A 16768-nucleotide genomic window follows, 5' to 3' on the forward strand; every position below is an offset into this window, starting at 1 on the left:
GGGGCTTGGGAGCAATTGCAAATTGCGTTGGGCAAGGTAATCTGGGCAAACGCTTGGGATCCGTGTGTGTGTGGGACGCTTCCCTGAAGACTTGTGTGCTTTCCTGTGCTGTGACGTAAGTTGATTGGAATCCAGGGTCAGACGGCGGGAGGGATTGTGTGGGCATTTGTTTGTGCAAACCTGTGCTTACTCTTATTAGCTTGACCTTCCGTCGTCTTCTTGACGGACGCCATCTCCTGCTTTGAGAACTCGGACTGAACTGACCACGGCTTGTCTTCCCCCCTTCTTGGACTTGGAAAAACTACAAACGTCTGCTTCTGGCTTTGATCTACGGAACGGAACTGGTCTACTCAACTGCTACAATCCTTGGCTGATTTACTCGTGTTGGAGATCCTGTCTGCTGTGTGTGTGGGGGAGCGACGCAAGTTACTCTAAGCACAGTGTTGGCAGCAGAGAGGAATCTGCTGCCAATTAGTTGCATTCTTTGTATCTTTTGTTCCTTGGCTTTCGTTTCGTTTATACCCAGGCTGAAGCAAGCAGTTTGTTTTTACCCGGATTAAACTCCGGTTTAATCCGGTTTATCTTTTGAACATTTACTTTTGCCCCTTTTTGCTCCTAAAGGCAAAAACTGCCTGGCCCTTGTGTTTTACGGGCATTTTTGAGTTCTGTAATCTAATAAACTCTGTTACTTTGAATCTTGTGGCGTTCTGTCCTTGACACTGCCTGTATAAAAAGTGTACATGACCAGAATAAATGATAAAACTTGTCTCAAATGATAAAGTTACGACATGAGCAGAATAAATTAGTTTACATTACACAAGACATCAACAATCTTATCATTTACCATTGGTGGGGCATTTTTTTCAGGTTATAGTCTGCCCCCCCCCCCCAATGAAAAATATGCTAAATGTGGTATCACATCGTATAATTATCTTACTTTACATTAAACGTTAAATGATCGTATATAAAAGTATAGTCTGCCATATGGCAAAACAAGACCAATAGGATTCAAGGTTTGGAGAGACAAGTGTGTACACCATAGAATGAAATGTTAGGACAACATTGCAGAAGACCTTTGCTGAATATATTTCAAATTCAAAATTAATTAGGAAAGTATGGCCTTGAAGTGCAGAAGAATGTTCTCCAATTAGTAAGATTGTCCTCTGTTCACCCATTTGACTTCTTAGCTGCTGTCCACTTGCTTGGCCTATCTATCGTGTTTTGACTTGACTAATTAAATTGGGCAAAAAGGTTTAATATTTGCATATCGGGGTGATAAGACACCTAATCAAAAACAAAGTGGTTAATTACTTGAGATAGTTATAAAAACAATGACAATTTGGCCAAACTCTGAACTTCACTGCAGCCCAAGATCACGAAAGATTATGCAGAACTGGCCATGGGCATTCCTTGCCACCATTCCAGGTGTTTCTAACAGCCTGGTTGACTTGCTAGGTTTGTATTTCTTTCTTTGATGCTTTTGTCTTTGACACCTTTTATCTACTTCTTAGTAAAATATTATAATCTTAACTACTCGTGTACTATTTGCCCCTGAAAAAAAAACCATTTGCCTTTGATAGAATAAAGTGATGGTTTAAAAATATCTGGTTACTTAAACAAGTCAATTAATAAATCTATAGTTTGCACAGCTAGCTCATTTAACTAAATGGAGTTTATTAATCACACCATTTGGTTTGTATTGAATCAAAAATTAAATAACAGCAAAACTGCTTATGTCTTCTTCCCACAATGAAAAAGGAAAGGCATGGAATGCATCAATTTGGATTGCTTTTTATTCCTACTCTTGTACACAGCAGTTAACCCTTGATGCTATCTGCAAGCAGCTGACAGTAGCTTAGCAAACAAGCTAGACAGCACCATTTCAATTAGATGATAATGCCAACCAAATAAGAGGCTTCATATAAGAAAATACTATCACTCCACTTACTGAATTCTGAAAACCAAGAGCCTCCAAAGGGGAAGATTCAGCCTTAATAAGCAAATAAGAAAGCTGCTTAAGACATCTTGTGCCAATTAACTAGAAAAAACCAAAGCTTTAAGGATTCAAAACTACTGATCTGTATTCTGAAAACAAATTTGTCCTTGATGGATATTTGGATACAGAACTAGTAATACACAAAGCAAGATCTATAGTAACTCATCTATTTTCTCTTGGAATAAGTTCTTTCAAATAACGTATTGTCAATATACACATGACATTTTTTCCAGGACCTCTACCATTCAGATACAGACCATGCACACTTCAGAGTATAGCCTGCACTCTCGACACTGCATTTTAAAGCATAGGACTACTCCTCAAGGTCTAAGACAAACCATTTGAGTATTTAAATGACACCCAACATTATTCACATTTAAATGGACAAAAATATTAATTTAAACACACGCTGCAAGGAAACAGTAATGTTACATGTTTGCCAAGTATGTCTGAATAATGCCAACATAAGGTGCTTTTTGCAAGTTTACATTTTTTCCGAAACAAAACAAAAAAGCATATGAGTTTGGGATTGAGGTTGGAATAGGAGACAGTTCAGACCTGGTTTAATCCTGAGAAAGATGGATCCTGAGAAGTACTAACAGTCATGCTTCTTTTCCTCTTCCCCACTGGAGATTCTAAACACTGAACAAACAATAGAGGGTGGCAGTGCATCAAACAGTATTGCTTACATTGCAACAATGGCTGGCGCAGACAGGCAACACCGAGGCGTTAGAGAAAGAATAGGGTAGCCAAATGCCATCCTTCTTCCACCAAGCACTACAGTTTTCCAGAGGATATACTGTTATCAGAAAAAATCTGATGATGTGGCAAGATAAATTTTGAGCATAAGCCACTTAAAATGACACTGCCTTGAACAGGGATAGCAATGGCAATATTTGGCTTTAAACAAAAAGGAAATTTGGATTTTAAGGACAAAAGTTTCCTTTGGCTCCACAAACTGCCCTTCCCCCAAACAACACATAGAAAGTAAATCTACAGTAAGGAAGAGGTAGAAGGCATTTAGTCACCTTAAGTTCACTTTCATAAGCATGCAGGGCATATTCTAGCAGAGCTTATAGATTATCTTATGCTTGGAAAGTAATCACCCCAAAAGTGTCAAATTAATTTGTAACATTAAAAATTCCAATTTTAATCACTACATTTAAAGTTAGTTTTAATGAAAAATGTAACTGGAACAAGATTGCCATAACAACTTACACCCAGCTTGTATGTCTTAACAGCACACAGAAGACTAAAATTCACTAGTTTTTGCTATAAGAAAACTGCATAAAAAGGACCAAAATGTCCTAAAAAGGAGCTGCTATTGACAAAGGCATTAAGTGCAAATCTATTTAAAATTTTCTTCAATTAAATCAAGGATTTTACTTTCTGATATCTGGCATTTATTCAAATGTTAAACAGAAACCAGATAACCACTATTTTGGTCTTTGCCACTGACTCTAACTGGCTTCCTGGGAATGAAAAATGTGGTCCTCATTTTACTTCTTCCAGTGTGATCCTAAGGGCACAGCAAAATTTTCTAGGCCACTTTCCCATTTCAAAGAAAAAGAAGGCACTGCAATGCCAACCTAGCATGACTATGAAGTATGGAGAAAGGGCCCTCAAAGAAGAGAAAAATCAGAATGAAGCTAGGTTAAACTCTTCTAACTATGCTTCCTTTTCCTATCAGAAAGTTAAAGAACTGTTTTTTAAGGAAAAAGAATGCTACAGTATGAAATTTATTGATAAACAAGTTTAGCAGATTGAAGATTGTAGAAAGGCATTTTACCTTTTAAAATTGATACACTGAACTCCTTCATAACAGAATTCAACAGGTTGTGGTTGGTTGGTTAGATTTTGTTCTAAAACAACGGCCCCAAGTTGGCATTCATACAGGCAAACAAAGGTAACATTTTATAGCTAATAGTGTCTAAAGAGTTAAACGCTGATGGTCTATGAAGAACTCAGGTGGGAATCTTGCTCCCAGTAAGAGAATCAATCACATACGGTTGTCCTGTGCTGGAGAATTTCTGCTTAACAGCATGCTTAATGCATTGCCAATGCTGCCTGTCTGCCCAAGCTCAACATTAAAGAATAACAAATTTTATTCCCACAAGCTAATCAATATATTTTCCAATAAACGTTTCAGAAAGAAACATGCATCTCTAACTATATTAAAGCATTAGCCCCCTCTGCCCACACTTAAAAGTCCAGTAAAATGTTAACAGTAGTTTAATTCTCCGACTGTTAAGCTACATCTATTATTAACTGCATTCTGAACTTCCACAGGCTCATGAAGGCACAGGAAGCAGTTAGGCCAACAGGCATATGTTATTAGAAGCCAATGGTTTTGGTTACAGTCAATTTTTAAAACCCAGTTAACTGCTAGCTGAGGCTTCACCATGCTAACATAAATGCAGTGGACAATAAGAAATTGCAGTTTATGGTAAGTTGTGCTACTGTTTTTTTATTCTCAATAATCAGTTGTATTACTGAATAGACTTAGTTTAGCTAGTCAATCAGGAGTCAATTATGAAGCATAGTTATTTGTATAATTAATATCTGGTCAAAGGGTGGATCATAGCTCATTTCTGCATGTAGCAGTAGAAATGCAATTCCCGAGACTTGCCAAATATGACAAACTTAGCAATCACACAATCAATTCAAGCTGCACAGCATTTCCATGAACTGCCATTTTCAGAAGCTTTGTTTTGTTTCTCCATGCAATAAATATTACACTAACCTTATTACAGTGACGCCCGATACCCATTAAGAAGTTATCTGGTTTAATGTCTCTGTGTATAAAATTCTTTGTATGCACATATTCAATTCTACTGATCATCTGTAAACAGAAAAAATGGTCAAGATGTCAAAGCTTTCAAAGACATTGTAGTTTAAGCATATATTAGCAATGTTTTAGCAGTAATCTACAACATAAAATGCAAAAACAGAATACTTATAAATAATCAAATCAAATAAATAAATAAAAACTACCACTGATAATTATCTGAAAAGCCATATTCCTCCATATGAACTAGCTTGGTCTTTATGTTGAATAAGCTCGACATGGTTAAGAGTATGGAACAATGTATTCTCGTGGTGATATCCACTGTGTGAAATGATCTCCCCACTGTATTCGACACTCCCTAACAGTTATGTCTTCATTTATCCATTATTCTGAGCACTAAATCCACACTGACTTCATTTTTAAATAGCAGTAATTCAAAATTCAAATTGTCTTAAGCAGGAAAGAACCTCACTTCTATCTTGCTCTCACTGGTATCTCAGGAAAACTGTTCCTAATTATTTCACTACCATGACAATGATAAAGGAAACTTTATCAATTATTCACCTAAAGGTTCATAAATCTGAAGGTTACCAACATGGTTCCTTTGATTAATTTCCCACAAGATCCTTGGAACTACTGAAGACAAAATGCCACGCCTAAAATGCCAGCTGTGTAGCAGTCAGTATCTCTAATGGTAGTTCTCACAGTAAATGTGCAACTGCCGACTGGAATTTGAGACTGCACAGTGCAAACCATTCTGGAAACAAATAATTATCCAATGGTTGTTTGATTTTTATCCTGACTTTCTGCCTGACCAGGATGACCTGAAATAAAACTGAATGAAGGCAATATAATTAACTATAAAACACATACAAGCACAAAATACCACCTTCCAGTTAAAAACCTTTCCACAAATGTCAGCTGCCAAAGACCTGCTTCAATTTTTCTGAAGGAAGTTGTACCCTAAATACAAGCATCTTTATAGATGTCTGCACCTCATACTAAGACTGCAGATTGATATATTTATATAAAGATGACCCTGCTGAAAGTCTATATGAATGTAGTAGACTGGTGTTTCTAATTTCACTTGCTTTCATTTTACTACCAATACATTAGGAGATACCATATACACACACATGTATAAGTAGATTTTATTTTGACAAAAGTCATCCCAGAAAACCTGGGTCAACATATACATGAATTAAGGGCCAGTACAAAGGTATGAAGAAGAGGCAGAGGTGAGAAACTCCCATGCCATTACCTCTTCCTTGCCCAAAGTAGAGAAATACAAGTTCCCTCCTTGATCATCACGTTAGTCCAACTGGAATTCTGTAGCAATATGGCGGAGACATATTTGAGATGGAGCAAAGCAACAGCAACCATTTTTGGTAAGAAATTAATTTTATATAGTTTTCAATAGAGACAGTGGTTGTAATTTTAAATTCAAAATGGGGCCAAAGTAGAGAAACATATGTATTTAAATCCCTTACTTAACATGGCCACCACCACAGTCCCTCTGCAGAACCTTATGGACTGAATCCATGACTTAAAATGGCCACCACAGCTTCACTCCATCTCAAGGGCCCCAAACCTCTTGCTGTTGATCTCCATTCGGGCTGACAAAGAAAATGAAAAGGAGGGAGGGCTGCCTCTTTATCCAGTCTGGGCAAGGGAACTTTGTGCCTCTGCCTCTTCTCACTGCCTTTGTGCTGGATCCCTAAAAGAGGGAGGTTGCTTTCCTTGATCTTTTTCCTCCCCTCACCCCCTCTTTATCATGCTGCATTCACATTATTTTTCCTCATCTGTATTGGTAGAAAAGTAAAAAAAACAATAAAATCAGTAATGAAATTAATTCCCCTTTCCAATTGCAATCCCTCAAATGAACAGATCCTATCCTTCTCAAGCATATTCCCTTTATGCATTTTTAAAAGGAGATTTTTTTTTTGCTGCATGATCCTTTTATTCCCAAATTACCCACAGAGCATAGCAGTAACTTTGTCCAAACCCTGACCTCAACATATATTTCAGTATACATGTTAAGTCTACAATAATACTTTGGCTTTGGAAGTCTTACAGTAGTCCTATCCAGAGGCAGACAGAACCGTAGAACTTCCTGCAGAGGAAACATATAATATGAAGCCTGCAAACATGAAGCCAAAACCTACTACATTTACTTGTATAGCTCCATTAAATATTTTTGTACTACTTTTGTGTCTTGCACCTAAACTGCCTTTATCATTTGCTTTGTTGCTTCTATCTGGGTCAAATATTCACTAGAGTACATTTAATATCAAGCTGTGCTGTCTGACCTACTTGGAAAAATGAAGTAAATCTAACTTTAAGGCACTGCAGTATTTCCTGATAAAACATTTGCAAGTCTACATACCTGGTCTGCTAACATAAGTACTGTTTTCATTGTGAACCTGCGAGAACAGAAGTTGAAGAGATCTTCAAGACTTGGTCCAAGAAGGTCCATGACTAGAACATTGTAATCTTTCTCTTGACCATACCACCTGTGAAGAAGAGGAAACTGTTAGGATTCTTTCAGTATTCATACAATATGCTAACAATCCATAATTTCAGTTATCAGGAATAATTTTATTAATATTTTTATGAGTACCACTTGCACAGTTTGACCTTTCAGTCTAATGTTTGAAATAATAAGAAAAAGTGACATAGTGGCATATTGTACACCAGGGTTAGTGTAAAGTTCTGGTACTGTCAGGCAACTGCTCAGGTCCATGCTGTTGCTACATGATCACTTTAAGTACTTAAAAAGTAAGAAAAGAAAAAAACAGGCATATAAATATTTATGGAATAACAACTAAGCTACACTTTACTACACAGTAGTCTTATTGAAAAGAAACAGCAATAAGAGGTTCCACATTATAAACCTCTGAATGTTGTATACATTCCGGTACAAGTTGACCTCATGAATAAGTTGGGAGGTTTTGGGGCCAAAACTATGGATTTTCATATAGCCCCTGGAAAAGTTGATGGTCATTCTGCAGAGAGGACCAAACAGCCAGTGCAACCTCAGAGGGCCAATTGTACCAGCCACCACCATTTTTTCACTAAGGCATTCAAAAATGTTAGAAGTGGCACCATGGGAGACAGTGTAGAGGCGATCCACAGTATTAAGATAACACAATGGTTCGTTTTCTCATGAGATATAAGGGACAATACTCACAATGACCTGTGAATAAATGAAGTCAGGCACTTGGAGTTGATTTCTGGATGAAAGATTTGAGCATATACAGTGTTCCCTCACTTATCACTGGGGTTAGGTTCCAGGACCACCCGCAATAAGTGAAAATCTGCGAAGTAGGGACGCTATATTTATTTTACTATTTATACATTATTTTAGTAGTTATACACTATTTTTAAGTCTTTATCAACCAATCATGTTGATAATTCGCCTCCTTCTCCTCCTGTTGCCGCTTGGGCTCCTTTTTTCTTCCTTTGGCTTCTCCTTCCTCCCTTCCTTAGGCTGTTGATTGTAATTTTTTATGATTTATAATAGTCTTTTAGAGTTTATTGAAAAACCGCAAAACAGCAAATCCGTGAAAAGTGTACCGCAAAGTAGTGAGGGAACACTGTATAGCCCTTTATCCCTCTAGGTTTTAGTAGCTCAGTACAGAGACACGTTGCTGAAGAATAACAGTAACTACTAACATCTTATTCTTCCTTTCCTTTCTGAAAACCAATGAGATTGCAGCTCCAAGTCTCAACTTAAACTAAATACAGCTACACACACAAAAAAGGTAATGGGACTAAATTAAATATTGGATTTATTTGACATTTAACAATCCTGTAAACTAAAGATCACATACCCAGTATGTAAAATTTAAGAAACAACTGAAGACACATCCCTTCCGGCAAGCTTACCTGGTCAATTTTAAGATGTGAATTTAAAAGTTCAGTGGATCTGAACTTGTATTTCAACTCTGTCTATATTGTTGTATATCTTTTAATAAGTGTTTTATCTCTTGTTTTAATGATGATGTATCCAGCCTCAAGCTGTAGGGAGCAGCAGGTAATAGATTTATTATTATTATTTGATAGAATCACTTTTAGGAAGTGATCTGATATGATCATCTAAAATTCTTAAGGAATTTCAGTCTTCCTCTAATATTCTCAATTTTCTCCTCCTAAAAACAATGCTAGAAAACTCCCCCTCTCTCTGATTTTTAAGTGAAAGCATTTAGTGAACTCAGTCACATTTACACTTCAGGGTCACTTACAACTAATGCGGACTTTGTAGCTCAAAGTGTTATGAACGAAATATTTTGACCTAGGCAAAGAAACCTAGAACAGAAGCGAAGAAAGCCTGCAGGGGCATACATTGTGCTGAGGCAATCTTTGAGTCTACCAAGGGTTCCAACATCCATCATGATCCCTATTCTCTCCAGACAATGATACTCCCCAAAACCTCTAAGAATATGTGCTAGTACCAATTTTTGTAAATGTGGGGGACTTTAGCCTTGGACCGATTATCTCCCCCCCCCCCCCCCAACAGTTCATTTGCTGTTGTCAAAGGTTTTCATGGCTGGAATCACTGGGTTGCTATGAGTATTACGGGCTGTATGGTCATGATCCAGAAGCAGTCTCTCCAGAAGTTTTGCCCACATCTATGGCAGGCATTCTTAGAAGTTGTGAGGTCTGTTGGAAACTAGGCAAGTGGTGTTTATATATCTGTAGAATTTCCAGGGTGGGAGAAAGAAGTCGTGTCTGTTTGAGACAAGTGTGAATGTTACAATTGGCATGTTGATTAATAATGAATGACCTTAATTGAGCCAGCTTCAGTGCCTGGCTGTTTCCTGCCTGGGGGACTCCTTTGTTGGACTCCTCAAACAGTCAAGAGTTCTTTCTCCCACCCTGGACATTTCAGATATATAAACCCCACTTGCCTAATTTCCAACAGACCTCACAACCTCTGAGGATGCCTGCCACAGATGTGGATGAAACATCAGGAGAGAATGCTTCTGGAACATGGCCATACAGTCTGGAAAACTCACAGCAACCCCGTTCACTTGTTATTTCTGCAGACTTGAAACTTATTTGCAGATGATGCCATGGTTCTAATGGGATCACCAGTGGACTTTTTATAAAGAAGTTATTCATACCATAAAGAAATTTGAGAATCTATCAAGGTTGGCCATTAACATTCAAAAATCACAAATTCTACATAAAAATCTGACTTTGAAAGAATTAAAAGAAATACAGACCATCTCCGGAATAAAATAGGTGAAAAGAAGTTAAAATATTTAGGCGTTTATATTCCCAAAAATTTAAACAATATAATTCAATTAAATTATAACTATTTGTGGAAAAAAGTAAACAATCAAATTCGTAATTGGAATAATTGGAATTGGGATATGTCAAAAAAAAAAAAAGGTAGTCAAAATGATGGTTCTTACCAAATTTTTAATCCTGTTCCAAGCCCTTCCATATAGTATCACCAGCAAAATAATTAAGAAATGGGACAATTCAATAAAAACTAGGATAGCGGGAGGAAATAAAAACAGAATTCCCAATTCAATATTTTACTCCTCAGAACAAAATTATTATGAAGCCTGCCAATTAACAATATTGTTATAATTAGATTTTGCAGACTTGAAAGGGTAGTGTTTTAAGGCAGGGGTGGGAACTGAGTAACCCTCAGAATGTAGCTTGTTTGCAATTCCCTTCAGTCTTAGCCTGTGCTGACAATGGTGAAGAATACTGAAAGCTACAATCCATTATCATCTGGAGTGCTACACAATTGCAACTGTAAGAGAAGGTTAGCCCCCACTAAATAACATGCTTAACTTAAACCCTGTAAACTCAATTGAAATCTCATTCTCTGTAGCACATGAGAACTGTTGTGTGCTGTAAAGTGTAAACTAAATCAAAAAACAAAAAAGGAAAGAAAATAATACCCTCCCAAAACAAACTATTTAATAGTACAGAATAACTTTGCCATTGTACAACAAAATTAAATCCTTTCCCTAACACACATAAAAAACACACCCATCTCTCCACACTCCACCCACCATTCGCACAGCCCCCAATGTCACATTAATGTGAAACCATTGTGTTCAGTAGTCACAGCTCTAGGATAAAAGCTCTCTCTCAGTCTGTTTGTCCTTTGTCATACTATACTGTCTGCCAGGCTCCTTCCACACAGCTGAATAAAATCCCACATTTTCTGCTTCGAACTGGAATATATGGCAGTGTGGACTCAGATAATCGAGTTCAAAGCAGATATTGTGGGATTTTCCTGCCTGGGCCCCCAGATGGTATAAAAAAGAATATGCTAGATGCGATTGATGCTGAAGAATGTTCTGAGCTTTCTTAAAGCTGTGGGACTTATAAATTTCTTCCAAAGAGGGAGAGGGCAACCAATGATTCTCTGTGCAGTAGTGGTGACCCTTTGGAGCACCTTCCTATCTGCCACTGTGCAGATACCAAAACATGCACAGATGTAGTAGATTAGGACACTCTAGGACACGTGGTAGAAACTACGTCACTAGCAGTTTTTCATTCAATTGTTGATTTCTTGGAAGTACAATCTCTGTTAGGCTCACTTAGCCAATGCTGCCATATGAGTGCCTCAGGCCAGATCCTCCTTAACAATGACAGCTAGCAGCTTATTTTAATTTCCAGCTTTTTAAAGTTCAGGAAGCTAGACTTCAATATTCAAAACCATAAACTACTGTTCTAAATTCACTGTAGAGTCAGGAAGGTTTAAGTTCACTGGTTTCAAATGGCTTAAACATGTCTAATTCCATGTTGGACTTACGTCAGAATTGTCTCACAAACAGATTCTGGTTAAATATTCATCTCAAGGTTTTCTCTAAATGAAATATATATTATGTGGCTATACCCGCCCCCACAGTTAACTATCATACTGTGTGGTGATTATACATTATTTAGAGATCAATTATGTAATATTTTTATCTCCATAGCCAGATTTACTGATAGCTCTTAAATACCGCAGTGTTACAACAGAAGCAGATACTAGTTTCCTCCTACTGTACTATCAGAGTCTCTCAAAGTAGTCTGAAAGAGGATCAAAGCCTGTGGTGTTCACATACATAACACTTCCAATTACTATGGGTAAACTGGATATTTATAAGTTTTTTCATCATTTGTTGTTCCTGGATAATGCTGACATAGACAGGATGCTTACTTATACTAGTTCAGACTATTTGCCCAATTAGTCTAGTAATTCCTAGTCTAACTGACAGTAACTCTTCAAGGGACATATTTCATATTGCGCGTTACCTGATCTTTTAAATAAAAAATGTCAAGGATTAAATCTGTCGCCTTATACACAATATGCACACTTAGGATATACATGAATAAGAATTATTTGGAATTAAGATTTAAACTTTATAAACATTCCAAGACTACAAGTTTATGTGTTAACTGGGTTACAAGAAACACACTATATGTTCTATATGCACTATAAACTATATGCTAATGAAGCTAAAGAAAAGGAGAGACAGCATTCTTAGTAATGCTGCTGATCTGGAACATGAAAAGGAACTGAAAATTGGCTGATGCATGCACAGGTATTTGGGGGGGGGGGGGGGCTGTCATCAGCCAAAAAATCACTCCGCTTTGGAATGTCCCATAGAAGAATCTGAATTAGTGTAATTCACAAAGAAAGCAGAGAAGAATCATGAGTACTGAATGAGAAATATAAACAGATCTCAGATGCAACCACAGCACTCGGGTCTCAAATCCTGCAGTTATAGCAAGTGCAACTACATTTCACAATTGCACATATAGGAAGGAGATAACAGTTACAAGAAGCACATCATTCTACAATGTTCTGCCACTGAACTGACTGCAGAGGTGACACCTGCCCCTTTTTCTCTGTCAGCTCTAGCAAATACTGAGGAAGGCTCTCTCTGACATCCCAGGCAAGATGGACATGTCCAGACACTATGCTCCTTGAGGAGAAACATCTTTGGGAACATTAATCCCATAATTGATTATAAATATAGGTGATAACCACTATACTGATGAGAGAAGAAAATGGACATCAATAAACATGGTTTTCATATTTACTGTAACTTACTCATACAGTAGAACCCCGGTAGTCCGAGTCAAACGGGCGGACCTCAGCTCAGTCAACCGGATGACTCGGATTACCAGGCCTCTTCATTGGGAGGCAGCATGAATCCAGAGGAGCCTGCAGCCCCTCCGAATGCATGCTGCCTTCGAACGGAGGGGAGACCTCTCCATTGGGAGGCAGCATGAATCCGGAGGAGTTTGCAGCCCCTCCGGATCCATGCTGCCTTCGAACGGAGGGGAGACCTCTCCATTGGGAGGCAGCATGAATCCGGAGGAGCCTGCAGCCCCTCCGAATGCATGCTGCCTTCCAACGGAGGGGAGACTTCCATTGAGTGGGTGAAGGGGGAGGGCCGCAAAAGCCCTCCCCGTTCACCCACCCACCCGCCCGTGCCTCGGCTCCGTCACGCCGGGGCCGGCAACACCGGTGCCCGGCACGGCGAAGGAGTCAGGCGTGCATGTTGCTAGGTAGAAAGCAAGCTACCTAGCAACACGCACGGGGTGCTCGCCCCTTGGGAGGTGCCCCCTGCGTGTTGCTAGGTAGCTTACTATCTACCTAGCAACACGCACGCCAGGGTTCACCTGCTCGGATTGCACGGAGGCTCGAACGAGCGGGGCTCAAACGAGCGGGATTTTACTGTATATCTTTTAGTAATACAATGGCACAAATAAAATGTGCTTTAAATATATGCAGCCTTTGAAATTCCACTGTGCAAATGGTATGAGTTATTGATGGTTCACTGGAAATTCACTTCCAACCAATTTTAAGCTGTTATGGAATCTTAGAAAGAGAAAGTATGATATACAGTAGAGTCTTACTTATCCAACCTTTACTTATCCAATGTTCTGCATTATCCAACGCAGTCTTCCTTTTAGTAGACAATGTTTTTGTAGTCAATGTTTTCAATATATTGAGATGTTTTGGTGCTAAATTCGTAAATACAGTAATTACTACATAACGTTCCTTTGTATTGAATTGCTTTTTCTGTCAGTTTGTTGTAAAACCTGATGTTTCCAGTGCTTAATTTGTAAAATCATAATGTAATTTGATGTTTAATAGGCCTTTCCTTAATCCCTCCTTATTATCCATCATTTTCACTTATACAATATTCTGCCGGCCGGTTTATGTTGGATAAGACACACTCTTGCTTTGAGCATCCACTTCGGTCTCTAGGAGAATCCCTGGTCAGCTATGGAATCCTAGGGGGAGGCCTTGGGAAAGTCACATTCTCTCAGTTGCAGGGGAAAGCAAGGCAAACCCTACTCAAAATAAGAAAAACCTAGATGGAGTCACTATATATAAGTTTTGAAGCCACGTGGCAATAATAAGAGCACATTTTTATTGGTGACAAACATTTGTAAATATATCATCTATATCTATCTAATGTTTGTATGTTTGTGCCAGCGTTTTGATTGGTCGAGCGGTGTATGTGCCAGCGTTTTGATTGGTCGGCCGGAATATGGGCCATCTTTCTGATTGGCCGCCACTTTCACAGGCCACTGGGACTCCTGAGGCAAAAACTACTACCAGCAGGCTTCGTTCGGCCTACTCTCTCTCCTCAGAACGATGCTAGCTTTGGTACACTTAACAGCCTTCGGCCTACACTTTTGTAATCAAAAACACCACTGGGACCACCAGGAAGGCTGGACCTGGACCAAACTTGACACACATAACCCCTAGGACCCATGAACCCACTGACAACGGATCGGGACCAAATAGACCCAACATGGCCAACTGTGCATACTGATAATAAAAAACTTTTGGTGCTAGGAATTACAGTTCACTCACACATTCACAGCATTCTTAATCCAACTCATGATGGAAAATAATTATGTTTTAATCCTCAACATTGCTCCAAAAAAGGCAGCTTCTGCCTGGGTCATAAGACAGTACTTTCCACGACAGACTGAAGAGGAAAAAATGGCTATCTTTTAAATTTTTCTTTTTAAGGATGGTTTTGGCTGTCTTTATGAAAACTTTTATTCCCCCCCCCCACCTTACCCACCCACCACTGGGCCCCTTTGGCCCCTCTGCTGACATGTTTAAGGCCTTCCAGGCTGGCCCCACGCTGCTAGGCCCAAAAGGAGGACGTCATCTTGCCTCCACAAGATTGTTCTAAAGAAGACAGCTTCTGCCTGGGTCATTGCCAGAACTGTCCTTCTACAAGGTAAGACAGTACTTTCCACAACAGACTGAAGAGAAAAAATGACTATCTTTTTAATCTTTGCTGTTATTATGAAAACTTTTATTCCCCCCCCCCCCACACACACACACACACACACCTTACCCGCCCACCACTGGGCCCCTTTGGCGCCTCTGCTGACATGTTTAAGGCCTTCCAGGCTGGCCCCATGCTGCTAGGCCTAAAAAGAAGATGCCATCTTGCTTCCTCAGCATTGCTCTAAAGAAGGCAGCTTTCAACTTCTTTGTAAGGCCCTACTTTCTTCAAAAGACAGCAGAGAACATCGTTATTATCTTTTTAATGATGCCTTTTCATGCTTATGAACACTTCTAGCCCCCAAAGCCCCAATCCCACCCTCCTTTGATCATTTTGCTAACACGTTTCAGGCCTTACAGGATGGCTCCATTCTGCTAGGCCGCAAAAGAGGGGGCCATCTTCCCTGTTCAACATGGTTCCAAACAGGGCAGCTTTTGCCTGGGTCTTTTGGATACAGCACTCTCCTTCAACAAGCTAAGGCGGCAAGTATGTAAATAGGTTGGTCTTGGGCTGATGGAAGTAGCACCACATCAAGTAGGAAATAAGGTACCACTTATACAGTGGGGAGGCAAATGTAAATTGCCTCTGTCTCGGTTCTGTGTGTATACGGGCATTGAATGTTTGCCCTATATGTATATAATGTGATCTGGTTTATTTATATATATATATATATATATATATATAGAGAGAGAGAGAGAGAGAGAGAGAGTTCTGTTTATATGGTTCTGCACTTTCTAATGGCTTTATTCTTAAAATCCAAAATCCAACAATGCCTATTTCTAATATATATCCTTACCAAATGAACCCAGGCAATGTCAGGTACTTAGGCAACATTATTTATTTATTTATTTACAGTATTTATATTCCGCCCTTCTCACCCCGAAGGAGACTCAGGGCAGATCACATTATATACATATAGGACAAATATTCAATGCCTATATACACATAGAACCGAGACACACACAGAGGCAATTTAGCCTTCTCCTGAGGGGATGTTCGATTCTGGCCACAGGCGGGAGCAGCTGCTTCATCATCCACTGTGATGGTACTTCCTCATTCCAACGTTGTAAATTAGTTAAATTTGCCTCCCCACTTTATAAGTGGTACCTTATTTCCTACTTGATAAATGGAACTATCTTTCGGGTTGCTAGGTCCTTTGGCTCTGGGAGTTATAGTTCACCCTTATATAGACCGCACTGAACCCAGCCAACTTCAGATCTGGACCAAAGTTGGCACACTGCCTCATCATGTCCAACTGAGCATACAGGCAGGGTTTCGGTGTGATTGTCCATTAGCTCTGGAAGTTATAGTTCACCCTTATATAGTTAGCACTGAACCCAACCAACTTCGGATCTGGACCAAACTTGGCACACAGCCCTATCATGCCAAACTGCATACAGGCAGGGTTTTGGGGTGATTGACCTTTGGCTCTGGGAGTTGTAGTTCACCCTTATACAGACAGCATTGAACCCAGCTGATGACGGATCTGGACCAAACTTAAGTGATATTTCCTCACATCCCCAAACAACTCAATGCCGTCTACTAATAACCCGGGCACTGCCGGGTCCCCAAGCTAGTAAATATATAAAGTATGGAAATACTATTTTTGTCTTCCTTTATCAGTACAGATAGCCAGCATGACATACCGTGTTTCCCCGAAAATAAGACCTCCCCAAAGAATAAGACCTAGCAGGGGTTTGG

The 16768-nt window shown here is 39.2% G+C and overlaps 1 protein-coding gene across 4 annotated transcripts in view; it reads right to left on the reverse strand.

The window, feature by feature from the left end:
- The window catches only part of csnk1a1 (casein kinase 1 alpha 1), a 58059-nt gene that overhangs the window by 24974 nt on the left and 16317 nt on the right, over positions 1–16768 (reverse strand). For 3 of the 4 annotated variants that reach the window (XM_008104665.3, XM_003217338.4, XM_008104664.3), the window contains exons 3-5: positions 7171–7297; positions 4740–4838; positions 2555–2638 (exon numbers count right to left, since the gene is read on the reverse strand). In XM_008104665.3, the coding sequence (XP_008102872.1) occupies positions 2555–2638; positions 4740–4838; positions 7171–7297 (310 nt within the window). The remainder of the gene's footprint in view (positions 1–2554; positions 2639–4739; positions 4839–7170; positions 7298–16768) is intronic. The other variant, XM_008104666.3, reaches the window with a different exon arrangement.

Source organism: Anolis carolinensis, chromosome 2 (assembly GCF_035594765.1).
Source record: "Anolis carolinensis isolate JA03-04 chromosome 2, rAnoCar3.1.pri, whole genome shotgun sequence".
In the NCBI taxonomy this organism is placed as follows: domain Eukaryota; kingdom Metazoa; phylum Chordata; class Lepidosauria; order Squamata; family Dactyloidae; genus Anolis; species Anolis carolinensis.